The 17,438-nt window shown below is 27.2% G+C and overlaps 2 protein-coding genes across 6 annotated transcripts in view; both read right to left on the reverse strand.

The window, feature by feature from the left end:
- The window catches only part of LOC107447870 (glycerol-3-phosphate acyltransferase 1, mitochondrial), a gene marked incomplete in the record, with an annotated part of 37,778 nt that extends 26,585 nt beyond the window's left edge, over window positions 1–11,193 (reverse strand). Inside the window, 7 exon segments of the mRNA XM_071181943.1 lie at window positions 1,581–1,680; window positions 3,039–3,081; window positions 4,309–4,398; window positions 5,681–5,751; window positions 6,127–6,237; window positions 8,239–8,439; window positions 10,952–11,193. Coding sequence (XP_071038044.1) covers window positions 1,581–1,680; window positions 3,039–3,081; window positions 4,309–4,398; window positions 5,681–5,751; window positions 6,127–6,237; window positions 8,239–8,439 — 616 coding nt within the window.
- Window positions 1–17,438, reverse strand: part of LOC107439260 (coiled-coil domain-containing protein 92) — an 879,443-nt gene that overhangs the window by 757,431 nt on the left and 104,574 nt on the right. The gene's annotated exons all lie outside the window — the stretch shown is intronic.

A 17,438-nucleotide genomic window follows, 5' to 3' on the forward strand; every position in this document is an offset into this window, starting at 1 on the left:
GTAGACCATATGCCCTATTTTATGAAGACCATAAATTTCTAATATGCAATAAATGTGCATTAAAACCCAGTTTAACCTTCATATAATGAACTTCAATAAAAAGAATTTTTCAATATTTTGAAGGAAAAAAAATGGATTTTTCTGCATCTTTGCAATGCTTTTACAATAGAACATTTCTTTCAGTCAAACTCATTTCTCTGCGACATTTAATTTCATGAAAGATTTTTAATCACCAAAAAAAAAATTATCTCCTAATTTTTGAAAAATTTAAAAATTTTTCAAGATTAAATTCTTTTAATAGTTTTATGAATAATTTCTTATAGCGTTGATTAAAAAAAAGAGATTCTCTTGTTTGGGAAAAAAGTTGCTTGAATCATCCACAGAGATGCCAACTTGCTCCGCTTTGAAAATAATATTTTTCTAGTGGTGACGAAATGTAAGTAATTTTTAGTTTTGCATTTTAAATTGTAAGTAATATTTCAACCACTACATATCGAATATTCAAAGTATCATACGAAATGCTACTTTATTGCAGTGATCTCGTGGTGACTATTTTAAGAAGTGGGCGTAATTATCTTTACTTTTCAAGTTTTACTATTTAATTCGCTACCAATTTATGAAAACATTCGCAGAAACTGGAGCAGTTGGCATCCCTGCATCCATTACTAAAAGAGGCATGTAAGACATATGTGTAAAGATAAGAGCAGAAAATACTTCATTTGATGAATATAAAACTGATAATTGTCAAACATAGATACAGCGTTCATCTTACATTAAAATCGAATTCATTCTGAGATTGTTTGATTTTTATAGAGCAGTTGATTTCATAAATGGGAATCTCTACACTTGGGAAAATAATGTTGCAAATTCATATTTTCAAAAACACAAAAAGTTAAATTGATTACTGCATTTATATTTTATTTTTGCTGATTTTACATTTGTAATTTTAACTAAACATGAGCTAAAAGTTTTAATTTACAAAAGGGTTTTAAAATATAAACATATTTGCTTAATTAGCGAAGCTAACGATTCAATTATGTTTAAAAGCTAATTAAAAAATTTTTAACTTTTAATATTTTTGCTTTCAGCTGTAAAGTTCATTTTAAAATACCAAGCATTTTTCAAGCACCTATTAGAGATAGATTTACCTAATTGAATGATTGAGTGATAATCACTGACTCAGAATAATGATAAGCTTTTCTATATACTTTCTTAATTCATAAACATTTTTCATCTGAATTTCTTTACAATACCATGCAATTACTTCATATCATGCAATTATCATCATATTCATCACCAAAATAAAAAAGATAATAATACTAGAAAAAAATATTAAGATGAAATGATAAATAAAAATTAGGGGTAAGGACCATTAAACAGAGTGAAATATATATTTTATGGGTAACTATCATTAAAACTTTTATCAGATTTATACTGATGACAACCAAAGATATTCGGGTTTTTGTTTTTGAATGATCACATCTAACCAATGAGAATACGTCAAAATATTAAAACAATTTTAATTTAATGTTATTTAGAGAAATAATGCTTCTATTTTAAATGAAATACTCACTACAGACCAATTGAGGAAATGGAAGATTTTATAGAATCTAAAAAGATCTTGACTCTGTTATAATGTTCACATTTAATTTTCGCCATCCAACTTTTTTCTTCATATTCTGAAAAAGAAATAAAAATTCGTGAAAGAATGAACACCTAATCGCAATTGAAAATTAATTTTATAACAATAAATATAAAGGTTTGTTGAACCTTTGAACAATTTTAACTTTTTATTTCTTAATGAAGAATTAACAATTCAGACAAATTAGGACGTTTGTGAGAAATACATTACATGCTTGTCTATTAATATAACTTTTTGGAAATGAAAGCTGACGGCGTGAAAAACTAAATAAACTGGAATTGAAAAAAACCTTTTCTGTTTCAACAAAAAGTTTTTTTTTATAAAGATACGGAAAATTGGTCTAAAGTACAAGATTGAGTTGTACTTTAGATCCTTGGATGTTTAACCGTTGAACAACACCCATTTTAAAAAAAAGCCTTTTTTTATAAAAGGATAGTCTTTATTAAAGACACTTTCTACTAAAGATACTTGAAGATAAAAGGATACATTTTACAGCTTCTTTAAAATCTTTTAAAAATTTAAAGAAATAAATTTTTATTAATATTATTTTTGGATATGTAGTTTAATATGAGATATAAGTTTGTCACACATTTTAAACTAAACCTTTTTTTATAAAAAAGGCTTTGCTCTATTAAAGATAATGAAAGATACCTAATACAGCTTCTATGAACGAATTTAAAAAATTTAAAGTAATAAAATTCAATTATTATTATTATTTTTGGATATGTAGTTTAATATTAGATATATGTTAGTCACTCATTTTAAGTTAAAGTAATTCATTAAAAACAAAGTAATCTTAATGTAACTTATGCAAAAACAAAGAAATGTATTAAAAAAAAAGTATACGGAAAATCTATTGAAATGCTACAGTAATAGCCCTTACCCATTATGACAGGGCATTAAACTTTTTTTCATATTTCTAAACATACTGTTGATTAGAATTTATGAATATTAAAAAAGAACAATGCCCAAAAAAAGAACAGAATATTTAGTTGCTCTTACTCCGATTTTGATTGGGTATAAACCTTATATTTCACATGCATTAAAAGGTACTGGTAATTAGGGCTTATTTGCTTAAGAAAATAAAAGTAATTAATAACAATTAAAAGCATATTTAAATGTTTTTAGTTTATTTTTCTCTGCAATCATAATCACTATAAACCCCAATTTTGATAAGGCATCGACCGTATATTTTATATCTACTGCTGATTGGAATTTTTTTGTGAAAATTAAATAAAATCAGTTACAGCAATATTTAATTGTCTTTATTTAACTCCCCCTGTCTCTATATCCCTCTGATGGATGAATTCAATTATGAGAAAATATACTTCCTAATATTCGAGAATATGTACATAAAAGATGGATATTTAAACAGATTCAGAAAAAATTACTACGTACCAGAGGTAAGTTCAACAGAATCTTCAATTGCAGTAAGAACACTAAAAATTAAAAATTTTAATTGTTTACCTTAAAAAAAAACAGATTATCAGCTTAACAAAGTCAATCACATTAACAAGATCAAATCTTTAAAATGCGTGTTAAGTTTTGGACGCCCTTAATTGGATTTGGGCAAAACATGTGGAATTTACTGTTAAAACATTGTTAAAATATTTTGCCTAAGTCTATGATTCTAAAAATAGTTAAGACACTTTAAACTTCAACTACTGCATATGAATAAAAAATATTTAACTGCATTTTTTGCTGATATTTAATTTTAAACATTTGCTCAATATAAACTGATATTCCACGATTCACTGGATTGAAAATATGTAACAGTTATATACATACATTTTAAAAACTCAAATAATATCTTTAAAACTTTTTTCAAATAATGTCTATAAGACTTTAACTAAACTTTAATTAACAGCTTATTGCAATATGCCTAAGCAATTTAAATCTGAGTTATTCTTTTAAACATTTTCAAATAGCCTAAAAACATACAGGCTGATTGTAATAAGCCTCAAAAATATCAGACAGATTAGAAAACACATGAATTTTCTTCAATTAGACTGGTTATTTGCAAAAGTAAGTGAAATTTACAAAAAGTTGAATTTTCAATTAGTTTACGGCATATACATTTACAAAATAAAGTTATATATTTCCTTCACAATAGTTGAAAAAAATATATTCATGAATAATAAGCATATAGAAAAAGAAAGCAATACAAATAGTAGCCTAAAATCAATTAACATTTTTAAAATGTACAAAAATAGTAAAATAACATCTATAGAATTAAATAATTTTTAATATATATTCTACTACTAACAGTAATGTCAGTGAAAATTTCTATTTATTGCCTACAATTTAATTCTTCTATTTCCAATCTATAGATAAATGCTTTAATAGCATCAGACTCTAGTTGTGTAAGTTAAATGTATTTTTGTCATTTATTTGCACAAAAATGACTTGTTTGTTTTTAGAATGACTTAGATTTCATTCGGTTTTGTATCAAACTTAGTACAGTTTTTAAGTAATAGGAGGAATAAGCTTACTTTACAAATATTCAGAGTTTGAGAATCACTTGTTTGACTGCATAATAATGTATCATTGTGAATAAAATTAATGTCAATTTTTAAATAGTTGTTTTAAATTTTTTTTAAATATTTTAATAAAAGTGATTTTAAAAGGTTTAGTTAGATAACAATAAATCACAGCTAATAAATTACCTTTCACACTTCAAAACATTTGCACTAATATCAGGATAAGAAGACTTTTTATTTCTCTTCAATATATTTAGCACAACGCTGAAATCTAAGCTGAAATAATATAATGAAAATTATTAGTTTGCCTAGACAATAACTTTCTCTAACAGAAAGAAAAAAATACAAGAACATGCAAATTGGGTTGAATTAATAGTTTAAATTATATCTTACAAGGTTAAAAAATAAATGAATTGAGTCATAATACTTCACACTAGAAATGCTCTAAAACTAGAACCCTATATTAGTAAAAGGTGAATTAATAACATAATTTGTAGCTTAAAGATTAAAAACAAACTATTGAGTTGAGTCATAAGTAATTTTTAGCATGAAGAATGCACTGAAAGAAATGCACTAGATTAAGCAAATTAAGTTGAATTAATAACATAATATTTTAAAGGAGAAAAAAACTATTGAGTTGAGTCACAAGTAATATCCAACACTGAAAATGTGCTAAGTAATGAATTAAAATCAATCTGAATCATGAACACAATTTGTATCTTACCAGTTAACAAACTTTTGAGTAATTTTCAGCACTAAAAGTGTGCTAAAAGAAATGCAATAAATTAGTAGATGAATGGCATAATTCTCACCTAACAGGATTATAAAACTATTGAGATGAGTTGAGTAATAACTATTTTTTTAGCACTAGAAGTGTACTAAAAAAGTACTTGCACAGGTAAATTAAGTAAAATTAATCATATATTTTATAAAAATAAATCAAAATGACTAATCAGGGAAGGAACTGTTTGAACTTTTGGTAAAAAGATCCATTGATGCAAAAAATTAGCATATTTTTATGATCAATGTAGTTAACATTATGTATTTATATTGGTCAGTCATATTTGTCACTTCATTTTGGTAATTATGATTCCACTGAAATAAAAGTTTCAGTATAAAATAATACGTAAGTTAATAGAAAAGTATTTTTTTCTCTCCAACTACACGCAGAAGATGGATTAATGGAGTCAATAGCTGCATTTTTTCAAAAGAAAATTTTTGTGAAGGATTAGCTTTCAATATGAAAAATATTGTAAATTGTCTGTTTTCAAGATAAATTATTTTGTATATATAATATTATACTATTTCATTAGACAAGCTTCTTTCGGACTTTTAAAAATTTCATAATTTAAAAGTCAAAATTAAATTACAATAATTAGACATTTAATATTACAAAATAACTTCTAAAAGTTCATTCGGTACATTGAAACAAAAATAATAAAGGTAAGATAACAAAATAAAGTTTAAGCATAAAGCAATAAATAAAGAATTATCAATAATTTCTTTCAAAGATAACTATAATGTATATAACAATTAGTAATATATATATAACATTTACCTTTGGAAATGAGGAATGTGGAGAATGTTGCACACACTGAGAGAAAAAACTCTTGCATCTGTTACAGAAGCCTGAAAAAAAATTTAAAAAATTTTTTTATACATATTTGTAAAGTCAGGTAAGTGCATTTTATAATTCTCCAGGAGAAAAATTTAAGCTCTATATATTAATGCAATCTCTACGGAAACAGGCTTTCCAATACATATAATCTTTCCAGAAAATTTCATAACTTAAAAAAAGGAAAAAACTGATTTTTTTTTTTTCTTTTTCAAAAATTTTCTTAATTTAAGAAAATTTTCAAAAATGCAGAAGAGCAAAAATAATTCAGGATTAAGCCAAGAAAAGAAAATACAGTAAAGTAAATATTATCAGACATAGGCAATAAAATTCTTAAATCTAGAAAGAAGGAATAGCATAAACAACAAATGAAAAAAGAATATTATTACCCTGCTCAATGGAAGACACTTTGAACAGCAAGTTCCCATGAAAGGCCGCTGTTTGTTCTCAGCTGCAACACAGGGAGCCATCTTAAACTGAGCAAGACCAGCATACTTAGGCTGTAAAGGAGAAAAAGTTTTAGGAAGTTATAAATAGATTACTGAGAAGAAGGGAGAAAATAGATGATACTAGTGGTGACATCTATCATCAAAAAAGAACAATAAATTAATCGTAATGATGAGTAGGATGTTTTGGAACAACTTGGAGCTATAATTTTTTAAGATCTCAGGGTGATCCCTATAAATTCAATTTCAACTTCAGATTGTAAACAGAATTTTTCTTTTCTTTCTTTCTTTTTGTAAATTATTTAAATATAAAAATTAAATTATAAAAAAAAAATTAACCAGTGAGTTTAGGGTAATTTTGTAAAAAAAATAATGAATTCTAAATAAATATGCCAGTGCAAAGTTCATTAAAAAAATTTTAAAAAAGTTTTTTTTTTTTTTACAAAATTTTTGTAAGCAATTTTCAACTTATTGTTATTTGGCTATAAATCAGGTCAAATATATATATAGTATGCGAACTTGGCCAAAAAGTTTTATACCTTATATATATATATTATTTTTTTACCCTTTTCTATTAAAATAGTACCTATATTTGATTAAGCCTTCAAGAGTGAAAAAACTATTATAAAAATTTCGGGCAGCTGCGCCGTTTAACATTGATATTTACAGACTTCAGAAGCAGTTTAAAAAATTCAAGCAGCTTTAATAATTTATGTTAAGATAAGTTTTTCTATTATTTAGACTGATTCCAATTTTAAGTACATTTACTTAGTTTAAATTTTTAAAAATTAAAAACTGAGTATTAAATTCACAGGGTGCGTAGCCAAATCTTTGAATCAAAAATAAGCACTTTTTAAAAACTTTTCAAGCACTTTACAAAAATTTTCAAGAACTCANATATATAACAAATTCTAAATAAATATGTCACTGCAAAGTTTATTAAATAATTTCTAAAAAAGTTTTTTTTTTTTTTTTTTTTTTTTTTTTTTTTTTTTTTTTTTTTTTTTTNTTTTTTTTTTTTTTTTTTTTTTTTTTTTTTTTTTTTTTTTTTTTTTTTTTTTTTTTTTTTTTTTTTTTTTAACAAAATTTTTGTAAGCAATATTTAAATTATTGTTATTTGGCTGTAAATCAGGTCAAATATATATATAATATGCGAACTTGGCCAAAAAGTTTTATACCTTATACAGATTATTTTTTTACCCTTTTTTATTAAAATACCTAAATTTGATTAAGCCTTCAAGAGTGAAAAAAATATTATAAAAATTTCGGGCAGCTGCGCCGTTTAACATTGACTTTTACAGACTTGAGAAGCAGTTTAAAAATTTCAAGCAGCTTTAATAATTATAGTTAAGACANGAAGTCCGTGTGAATGATTACATAGCAAACTCCCCATTTTTCGTGAAATGCAGGGGATCCGCCAGATATCACTGAAGGAAAAAAAAAATTTTCGTGAAAAAAAGCACTTTTAAAAAACGCCAGATGAAAAAAGCACCTTTAAAAGCTTTTAAAAACGAAATCTCACGAAAAGCACCTTTAAGTACTTTTTACAAACGCTACGCACCCTGATTCATAACACATTATGTTATATCTGCAACTGTGAGTTTATGGTACAGACTATAGAAGCATATAACTCAGTTTAAAAAATTCAAGCAGCTCTAATAATTTATGTAAAGTCTTTCTGTTATTTAGACTTATATTTTTCTCCAATTTTCAGTAACATTAATTAGTTAAAAAATTAAAAACTAGGTATTACATTCATAACACATTATGCTATGTCTGCAGGCATGAGTTAATGGTGCACACTCTAGAAGCAAGTAATGCTGCAGACTTTAGAAGCATATAACTCGGCAAAAAAAAATTCAAGCAGCAGTTTAAAAAAATTTTTAAAAATTTAAAACTAGGTATTACAATCATAACACATTATGTTTTGTCTGCAACTGTGAGTTTATAATTTTAAAAAAATAATAATAATTCAATTATAAATGGCAGAATTACCCTTGTGCCATTACAATGAAATATCACAGCTATTACTGACAATTCATATACTTTACTTACAAGTTTCAGGAATGGTGCTCTAGTACGTTGTCTGAATCTTCCATCCCTTGGCCGGTTATAAGATGAGTCTGAATATAGTATTCCACTCCTGCAGCGCTCAGCTGATCTTTGTGCTCTACTGCCCCTAGAGTTAAAGTTTGAAGCCCCTCTCGATTCCCACTTCTTATAGACATCTTGAACATTCTGAATGAGATCAGTCATCTAAAATATTTCATGACAGTTTTTAACTTACATTAAATTTAATATTCTGTAAATTAACATTCTTACATTAAATTTAATATTCTGTTTACCATTACCAACACAAGAATAAAGATTTTTTATAAATATGTAACAGTTTCACAAGGGAATTATTTAATTTTCAAAGAAATTTGGCAATGACCATAATAAGTCTAGTTTATTCTTTCAAACTTTTGGTAATTTTTTTTTTTAGAGAGAGATTTATGTAGATACATTTTACAATTTAACTTTTCTGAATATTTGGGTGTTTCTTTGTTTATAAGTCTAGTTTTTTTTGTTACAATTTTTTTTTTTCTTTTTTATTTAAGTACTGATAGTATTATATTTTCAGAATTCATTATTTTTCAGAGTGATTAGATGTTTATTAATGAAAATGCATATTTATGTCTGTTAGAGTTCATGCAATAAATAATAGGAAGGAATAGAAATCAAAAAAATTTAATACGAAAGACCATTAACTAAAAGCACCACTTTCCAACTACTATGGAAGTTTCATAATTTCAAATAATGTTTTTCCTAAAGGTAGCAAAAGTAACGTTGAATCTTGAAAACTTTATTATGTCAAAAAAATATATTTTTCCCCTTGGCATTATAGATCCACCTAATGTTAATTTGAATTCAAAGGGTATATTCTCAAAACCTTGTAATGTATTTTTCTTCTTTTTTTAAATAGAAAAAAATTTTTTTGGAAGAATCACAATCTAAGTTCATTGCAAACCAATTCTATTCGATTTTATGCATAATTGTCATTGTCTTACTTCTTAAAAATAAAATTGCTGTATTTAGAATTATATTCAGCTATAATTACATAAAGATTTGATAATAATTATTCTTCTTTCATGACTTTAATTTTTAGAGTAACATTTTAGAATATATATTTTTACTTTTTTGAACATATTTAGTTCTGTACTTATCTTGAAATTTTTTTAGTGTTCCTTCAACTTTGAGATATTGAGAGTATACTGTATTAATATTTCAATAAACTTTAATTAAAAGCAATATTGTTCACCACTATATGCAAATGATTTAAACTGATAAAATAAGTATCAGATAGACAATACTTCTTGCTTTTAAGATCTGATAAAAAGTTTCATAAGAGCTTAAGATCTGATAAAAGTTTCAAACATTTCTGAGTTAATTCACTACCAAAGGAAAAATTACTTTGCTCAAATCCCAAATGTTGGAGTGTATATGAAAAAGATTTATAATCCCTGTCACAATTACCGATAAAATATTCCAGTTTTTTACAAAATTTCAAACCAAAGCATTGAACTAAATAAAATTAAAAAAACCTAAACAGCATACCATCTCTTTATATTAATTGCTCGCCAAAACACATCAATAATTATTTTATGGTAATGTGAGTCAAATTTTAATGGTCTCAGTTTTACAGACCATTCTTAATCTTCAACACCAATATGAAACTGAGATTGTGTAATATTTTTATAAAACTTTCAAATAACAGTTAATTATATTTTTGAAAGAAATATGGCATCGACCATAATAAGTCTAATTTATTATCAAAAAAAAACAAGAAAAATTTACTTTTTTCAGATATTTATGTTAATATATTTTAAAGGGTTCATTATTTTTCTAAATATTCGGATCCTTATTAATTAAAACATATATATATTAAAAATTTAAATTTTGTCATTGTTTACACAGAATAGCTAAATCTCAGGAAAGATAATTGGAAATTGCATTAACCAATTCTGTGACAACTCAAAGAGAGATTTCATAGTATTTTTATGAGACTTACATAAAAAATTATTTATTATTTCAAAGAAATAAGGCAATAACCATAATTAGTTTTTTTTCATGATAAAAACATTAAAGTTTTATTAGGTTTAATAAAGTAGTAGTTAGGTAATTAGAGTAGGTTTAAAACCTACTTTAATTTCATTAAAGTATTGATAACACTATATTCTATTAATTAATTTCTTTTTCAGATACTTGGAAGCTAATTAGTTAAAACATGCATCGAAAGTTCCAAATTTAATTTTGTCAGTGTACACTCAACATAATGGGTATATTTTTCTGAATAAAAAAATTTAGTTTTATCTAAAAATTCCCTATCAGCAATATAAGCAGAGATTTTATAATATTTTATATAACATGTTCATAAAGTAATGACTTGATTTAGAAAAAAATAACATGTTCATAAAGTAATGATTTGATTTAGAAAAAAATAAGACATTGACCAAAATGAGATTTTTTTGTAATCATAACCCCGTAACCATAAAAATATAATGAAAATTTTCTTCCTTTCAGGATGAAATCTTTTTGTTCCTGCTTAATAATGATAATAATAATAATGAAACCAAGTTGAAATAAAGTATGGTTTTAAATTTATATAATAATTAAAAATAAATAAATAAATGTATGTGTTTAGCATATACGGCAGAGGTGTAATAAGGATCGACATTATTAATTAAAGATTCTAATCATATTAAATAACTTATTTTGGAAACTTTACATTTAGTGCAAGAGAAGAAACTTTTCCTTCTATATCAATACAAAAACATGAATATGAAATCTGAAAATCTAATTCCACATTATCGGTGCTACTTTACAATGGACTGAGTCACATATTTTGAATTCAAAGTGGTATCTGAGAAATTCTTGAGGGACTTTTAACGTATTCAATTAATACAAGATTAATCCCCATAATTAAACAATTTACTAAGTTCAAATCATTCAAATATAAACAAAGTGAACGAAACAAACCGCATGTTCGTTATCGATTAAACAAAAAAACATAGTATCGATTTAATCGAAAACGGAGAGTAATTTCTGGAGCAGAGGGCGCTGTACTCTTTCCTTTAGCAAAACTTTCGCCGATCTGGCCATTTGTCCAGCCAACAGTGTGTTCTCTTGACGATTGTTGTCGATTTGTTGTTTATTTTTTGAGAAAGTAAACGAACGTTCTGACTGTCTTTCGTGAGCAAAATTAACGTGCTAGAGATTTAAAAAAATTACCAAGCTTTATGTACGCAATAATACAACAAACAAGAAATAAAATTTTTCCAAATCGAAGTTGCCCGATATCGCCTTAATATGTACCAGGATCAAATAATAGAATGGATATTTGATATTTTACAAATCTCTTCATACTATTAGTTACTTTCATGCTTAGATAAAGAAAAATAATAAGCATTTAGAAATTTTCTAAAAGGATTTCCAAGCTTTATTTATGCTTTACTTCGTTATTGAAATTATCATCTTGAAATCACCATCCATTTTTTGAAAAAGTCTTTGCTTTTGAGGTTAAATGTTGTTCTTGGATGATTACATACTTAATTAATGTGCGCACAGTGCGAGAAAAAATTGGATCTAATGTTCGGATTTTCTAGCAACAAAAGTCAATCTTAATTGTTTCTGGTTAGTGGCCTCAAATATGGTAATTATTAATTAAGTTGCTAAATCAGAAGCAAAAACATATTTTCTCTGAATGAATATATATATAAAGGATATAAACAATAATGCAAAAATTCTTACTACCTCTGTCATATTCTTAATACCGATACCCGAGAATCATTATTCATATGAATGCTGATTCCTTTGTTAACGACGTTAGTTCCTAAGCTCGAGGAAGCGCATTTTGCCTCCGATTTGCCTCTCTCGATCACTGCAGTTTTCCTATTTTCGTAGCTTTTAATTTTTTTTATTTTCTATTTCAATTTCACTCTCGGGTACACTGTTAGAAATTTCTCAGAAGAAATTGTTAAATAACAATTTATATAACTGTTATATTACAATATTCAAACAAAACTATCACGCAATCATAAATATGATTGTAATCAAACTATTAGAAGCTCATAAACTCCTGAAACTGTGTACCTTGCAATTGTGTGCGTGTTGTAGCCGAGAGAGCCAATCTGTCAATCTCATGACCGACAGAACTGGAGTTCGAATCCCAGCGTTGACAATACATAATTCCCTCAATTTGCTACAACACATGAAAAGTTTCCAAAGCTCTGTACTACAAAATTTATGTTCTTCGTTCTCCAATGTCCATTACCTTACGAAAAGCCTAGCTCCTATGTCTAGTTAAATTTCCTTTTTTTATAAGAATTTAAAACCATTCTAGTTGTAAATGGTTGAAAAAACCGTATAATTTTACATTCATGGTTTAATAACCATGTTTAGGTTGTAGGTGGTTTCAAAACTTTATAGGGAAAAAAATATTCTTTTCCGGAAACTTTACGGCTCATCGGTAGGACAAATCGCTGGAGGTTATTTTACCATAATTTTGGAATGAAAACTCTTACAGTACAGTGTTCTGCTATTTTTCCAGCTTTATTTTTCAATTTTAGTTCTCAACTTCATAATTTCTGTTTCAAATCATTTCTGCTTTCTTCATTCGCGTCTGGCAAGTCTTTAGAATGTTAGTTTATTTTTGAATACTTGAAACCTGTCGATTTTTATTTCTGTTTTTATATTTTTTTAAGAGAATGTAATTTTTACCATCAAATATACCGTGTCGGTATTGATCGTTATGTTGATCAGAACAGAATGCTGTTAGAAGCAAACATCTGCATATTACTATTTTAACAAGGTTCATGCAGCCCTTAAAGCATCAAGAAAAGCCGTGACATCTATATTGTAGTTATGAAGTTATCTTTAAATTTAAAATTTCAAAACTTGTGATTTTGTCACCAGATATTAGGGCTCTTTAAAATTGACTATTGAATGTTGTACTGAATATGATCGTAATAAAATGGATTTTTCGTCTTAGTTTTGCTGCTTCCCTTACAATTTCTAAAGGACCTTACGAACTCTGTTTAAAAAGAGACGATTGTATCAGATATATGTATGCAGTCAGGACCATAGAGTTGACACACTTTTTCTCTATTCGGCACTGAAAACCTTTATAGTACAAAAATATTTTATTTCTTATTTAGATAAAATGTCGAGCAAAATTGTTTTATTCCTCGAAGCTATTTTTCCGGAAATTTAGTACTACCTTGAGCAGTCTCTTGGTGAGCATAAATAATAATGATTAAAGTATTGCAAATCTATTTGCTGCAACATCAAAGCATCTCTTAAATATTAAAACTGAAAATTTTTTTTTCCCTGGTATTCGTCAAGAATTTTTTATTTTTTTCGGAGAAGGCAAAGAAAAAAAGTTTTTCTTTTTTTTTTTTATTTCAAAATATTTAATTTTACAAGTTGTTTTATCTTTCAGTGATAAAACTTTCAAAACGTAAAGATTAAATTAATTTTTTTAAACGAACTTATGTTTTTTTAAAAAAGAAAGGCAACATTTTCAAATTGACATTTTAAGCCCTGTTAGGAACAAAAGAAAATCTTGAATTTTAAATCGGTTGTTTTATGCAGTTATTACAATATACATGGGTAATAACTGTATTCGCTATCGCAACGCTTGAATACGCCTTCTAGGGGGGAGCATATTTTCAGGCTTTCATTTATCAATTTTTCTTTTAGTTATATGAGAATCATTGGTAGAGTAGGACGTTATTTCTTTTCAGCAGCAAAAAAGATGCAAAATTTCCTTAAGAAAAAGACAGAAAAACTTGAAGAAAAAAAACGACCCACAACAATGGTAAATCTTTCGGAAACAGAACGGGCCCAACATTAGAAGAAAAATTTGTCAATAATTTTTTCCTTCTAACAAACTTACAACCGATAACTTCGGATTTCGTGATCGTATACTGTTACAGATGTGCGTATTACGATAAAATATCTTCTTTTTTTTTATCTTCAATTCATTATAAAATAAAGCGAAGTTCACATTGCTTACTTCATTCCAATGAATAAATGTGATTTCAGAACGTGCAGAACTATAATATTTATAAAAAATTCTTCTTTTCATAGAATAATATATATTTCTGTATCTATATAATTCAAGTATTGCACTTTTTCTATCACCTGACTTCAGCCCTTTTCTTGGTATCTGTGGCGAGTCTTTTCGGAAGGAATAAAGCGAGCTCGGTTCTTCTACCAACTATCTCAACTCATGGTCATGAACTGTGCTAAGCATTTGCCACCATGCCACCTCACCAAATGCGATAAAATCGTAAATTTGGCGAATAAAATTGCGATTTGGTGAATGATTTTTTTTTTCCACTGAAAAAAAATATATTCTAACTCGATCCTCAAAATTACATCAAAATGATTTTCTGTGAACAAATCAGTATTTTTTATTCGATTACAATAATTTTCGGACGATGCGCTGCATAACCAATTAGAATTGGGTCCAAATAATATAAGCCTGAAACAAACTACCGTAAAACAGTTTTCCATGGGAGAAAAATTAATTTTAATAAATTGTGAAGATTTGCATTTGGCTAAGACTTTCGAAAATTGGCAAATACTTTTGATATTTAGCTAATTTACTAGCTAATAATTTGAAATCCTTAGCGCGGGCTCTGTTAGTGATGGTAAGAATCGTGAAATAAATTTGTAATAAAATGAATTAATCAAAGAAATTATAGTAACGATATTTGGAGATTATAGTTGATCGTACTTCAAAAATATGTTGAGCGAAATTTTTTGGCGAATTTAGGAAAATCCGTGTCATACTGTATTGAAACATCAGGATGCTATTTGCAAAATATCTTTATTAAAAGAATGCCGCGTAAAATCACATATTTGACAGCATGAAATGATTTTTTCAAAAAATGAATCATGCAAAATTCTTGAACATACATATTTCAATGGTTTATTCACTAATTTTTTCAACTATTGAAAAAAAAAAATGATGAATTATATAAAACCTTGCGAATGTGTATTTTAGTTATTATCTCTTACAGATACTCTGCATCTGTTTTGGAATTCGTTCTACAACTCTGTATACATAATTAATGAAAATTTCGTTTTCGTATAAAATCTTTATATTTGAAAAGTTTAAAGATGCAAATAATGCCATATAAAAAAATCATGTGTTCAAATACTAAAATCTTGGAAAATCATAAATAATTTATTAATCGATTCATATTTTTTTTTTAAAAAGAGGATAAAAATGAAAACAACTTTTGTTTTTTGGGCTGAAATGAGTCCAAAAAATGTCCCTTGATTAGAAACTACGAGATATTTTTCTATTAACTAATAAAAAAAAGTTTTCGTTAGCTAACTGAAAATAATGAATGATAAGCTTTTATTTCATTCTTTTTTATTGTCTCAACTTGGCTGCTTAGCAACGAAGAAACATTAAGTATTTTTCTCTTGTCGATTGCATCGTTAGCTGTTAATAGTTATCTTAAATTATTCCTCCTGATGTGGTCCCCTAAAACCATTAAGATTGACATTTAGTTCGTGAAAATATGATTATTGAAACGGAAGTTATTCAGATTAAAATCTTTTTTTTTTTTTTTTTTTTTTTTTTTTTTTTTTTTTTTTTTTTTTTTTTTTNTTTTTTTTTTGCGCACTGCACAGATAGTTGATTTATAATGATTTTGATCACCATTATGTATAAATGATGGATATGCAACCTTTCTAACAATTTTCTAAGAGAGTTAAAATCATTCCTGTCTACAATGATAAAACCAATTTTTTTATGGTATTACAGGCATGCCAACTTTCTACGCTTTTTGGAAAAATTTCTTCTAGTGGTAGCTAAGTTTATATGCTTTAATATATAATTCTTTCTTTTATAAATGTGATTTAAAGTTATTTTTCATACCACTACCTGTAAATGATTCGAAAGCTTATAAAAAAAGACACTATTAGGACACATTTCTCTTCGATCACCCTGCCTGTTTTACGGGATGTGGTGTCAGACCAATGGGGAATCATAGAATCTTCACTAGGAAAACACAGGATGCCCCCAGTAATGCTGCGAAATTCCTAAGCCTTATTAAGGANATGATTCGAAAGCTTATAAAAAAAGACACTTTGGACACATTTCTGTTCGATCACCCTGCCAGTTTTACGGGCTGTGGTGCCAGACCAATGCGGAATCATAGAGTCTTCACTAGGAGAACACAGGATGCCCCCAGTAATGCTGCGAAATTCCTAAGCCTTATTAAGGAACTACTGAAAGACGATCAAGTAGCTACACTACTTCTCTCACTGCTTCCAACCAAAAAGACCTAGGGAGCATTTCCATCATGCCGGCGTATCACCCATGATATGCTTTATTTTTATTTTCAGGTTCATTTGAACCAGTAGTACAAACAGTACTATGTATGTCCATTATGGCAGGGCTCGAAAAAACTCATAAATTTTACCCGTCCCCGAGGACGGCTTGTCCAACAATGTACTCGTCCTCCTTTGAAACTAACCCGTCGCTTCTAAATAAATAAAAATATTATTTTTTCTTATTTATTACAAACATTTATATAAATTACACAATGAATTAGTAGCTACTAGGATTACATTATACAGTAATAAAAGAAATACTAGGTTACTAATAGTAAAACCTAGCATTTCTTTTATGAAATAATTTCTTTCTTTCATGAAATAATTTAAATGACAAAGATCAAGTTATCTGGAATGTCAATTTGTCCGAGTGTAGTGCGTTTTTTAAATGAATCAAATATGACATTTGCCAGTTCCACAGTCAAGTCTATGATTTACAGAGGTTTCTGAACAGAAATCTGAAAGGGGTTTTCCATTTAGGTGGTTGTTCATAATTACGTTTAACGCTTACGTAATGTTTTTTTTTTTTTTTTTTTTTTTATTTTTTTTTTTTNGCTTACGTAATGTGTTTTTTTGTAAGTTCATTGCTGAAAAGTCCCTTTCAACTGCTGCAGTACTCCCAGGCTGTAAAAACATCAATCCACCATGCGCAATATGTTGCTGTACGGGATTTCTAGATTATAGGGTCATTTTAGAAGTGAGGCGCTAGACTCTTGTAAGATAACAAAAATTGAAAGTGTATCACGAACATTAACGGGAAAATGGCCGTCCGCGCTGGCGTCTGATTCGAGAAATTCGTTGTCCGCGGGAAATTTTTGACCGACGAGGACGGGCGGTTTTTCGAGCCCTGCATTATGGGT

The sequence above is a fragment of the Parasteatoda tepidariorum genome, chromosome 6, assembly GCF_043381705.1.
Source record: "Parasteatoda tepidariorum isolate YZ-2023 chromosome 6, CAS_Ptep_4.0, whole genome shotgun sequence".
NCBI classification, from domain to species: domain Eukaryota; kingdom Metazoa; phylum Arthropoda; class Arachnida; order Araneae; family Theridiidae; genus Parasteatoda; species Parasteatoda tepidariorum.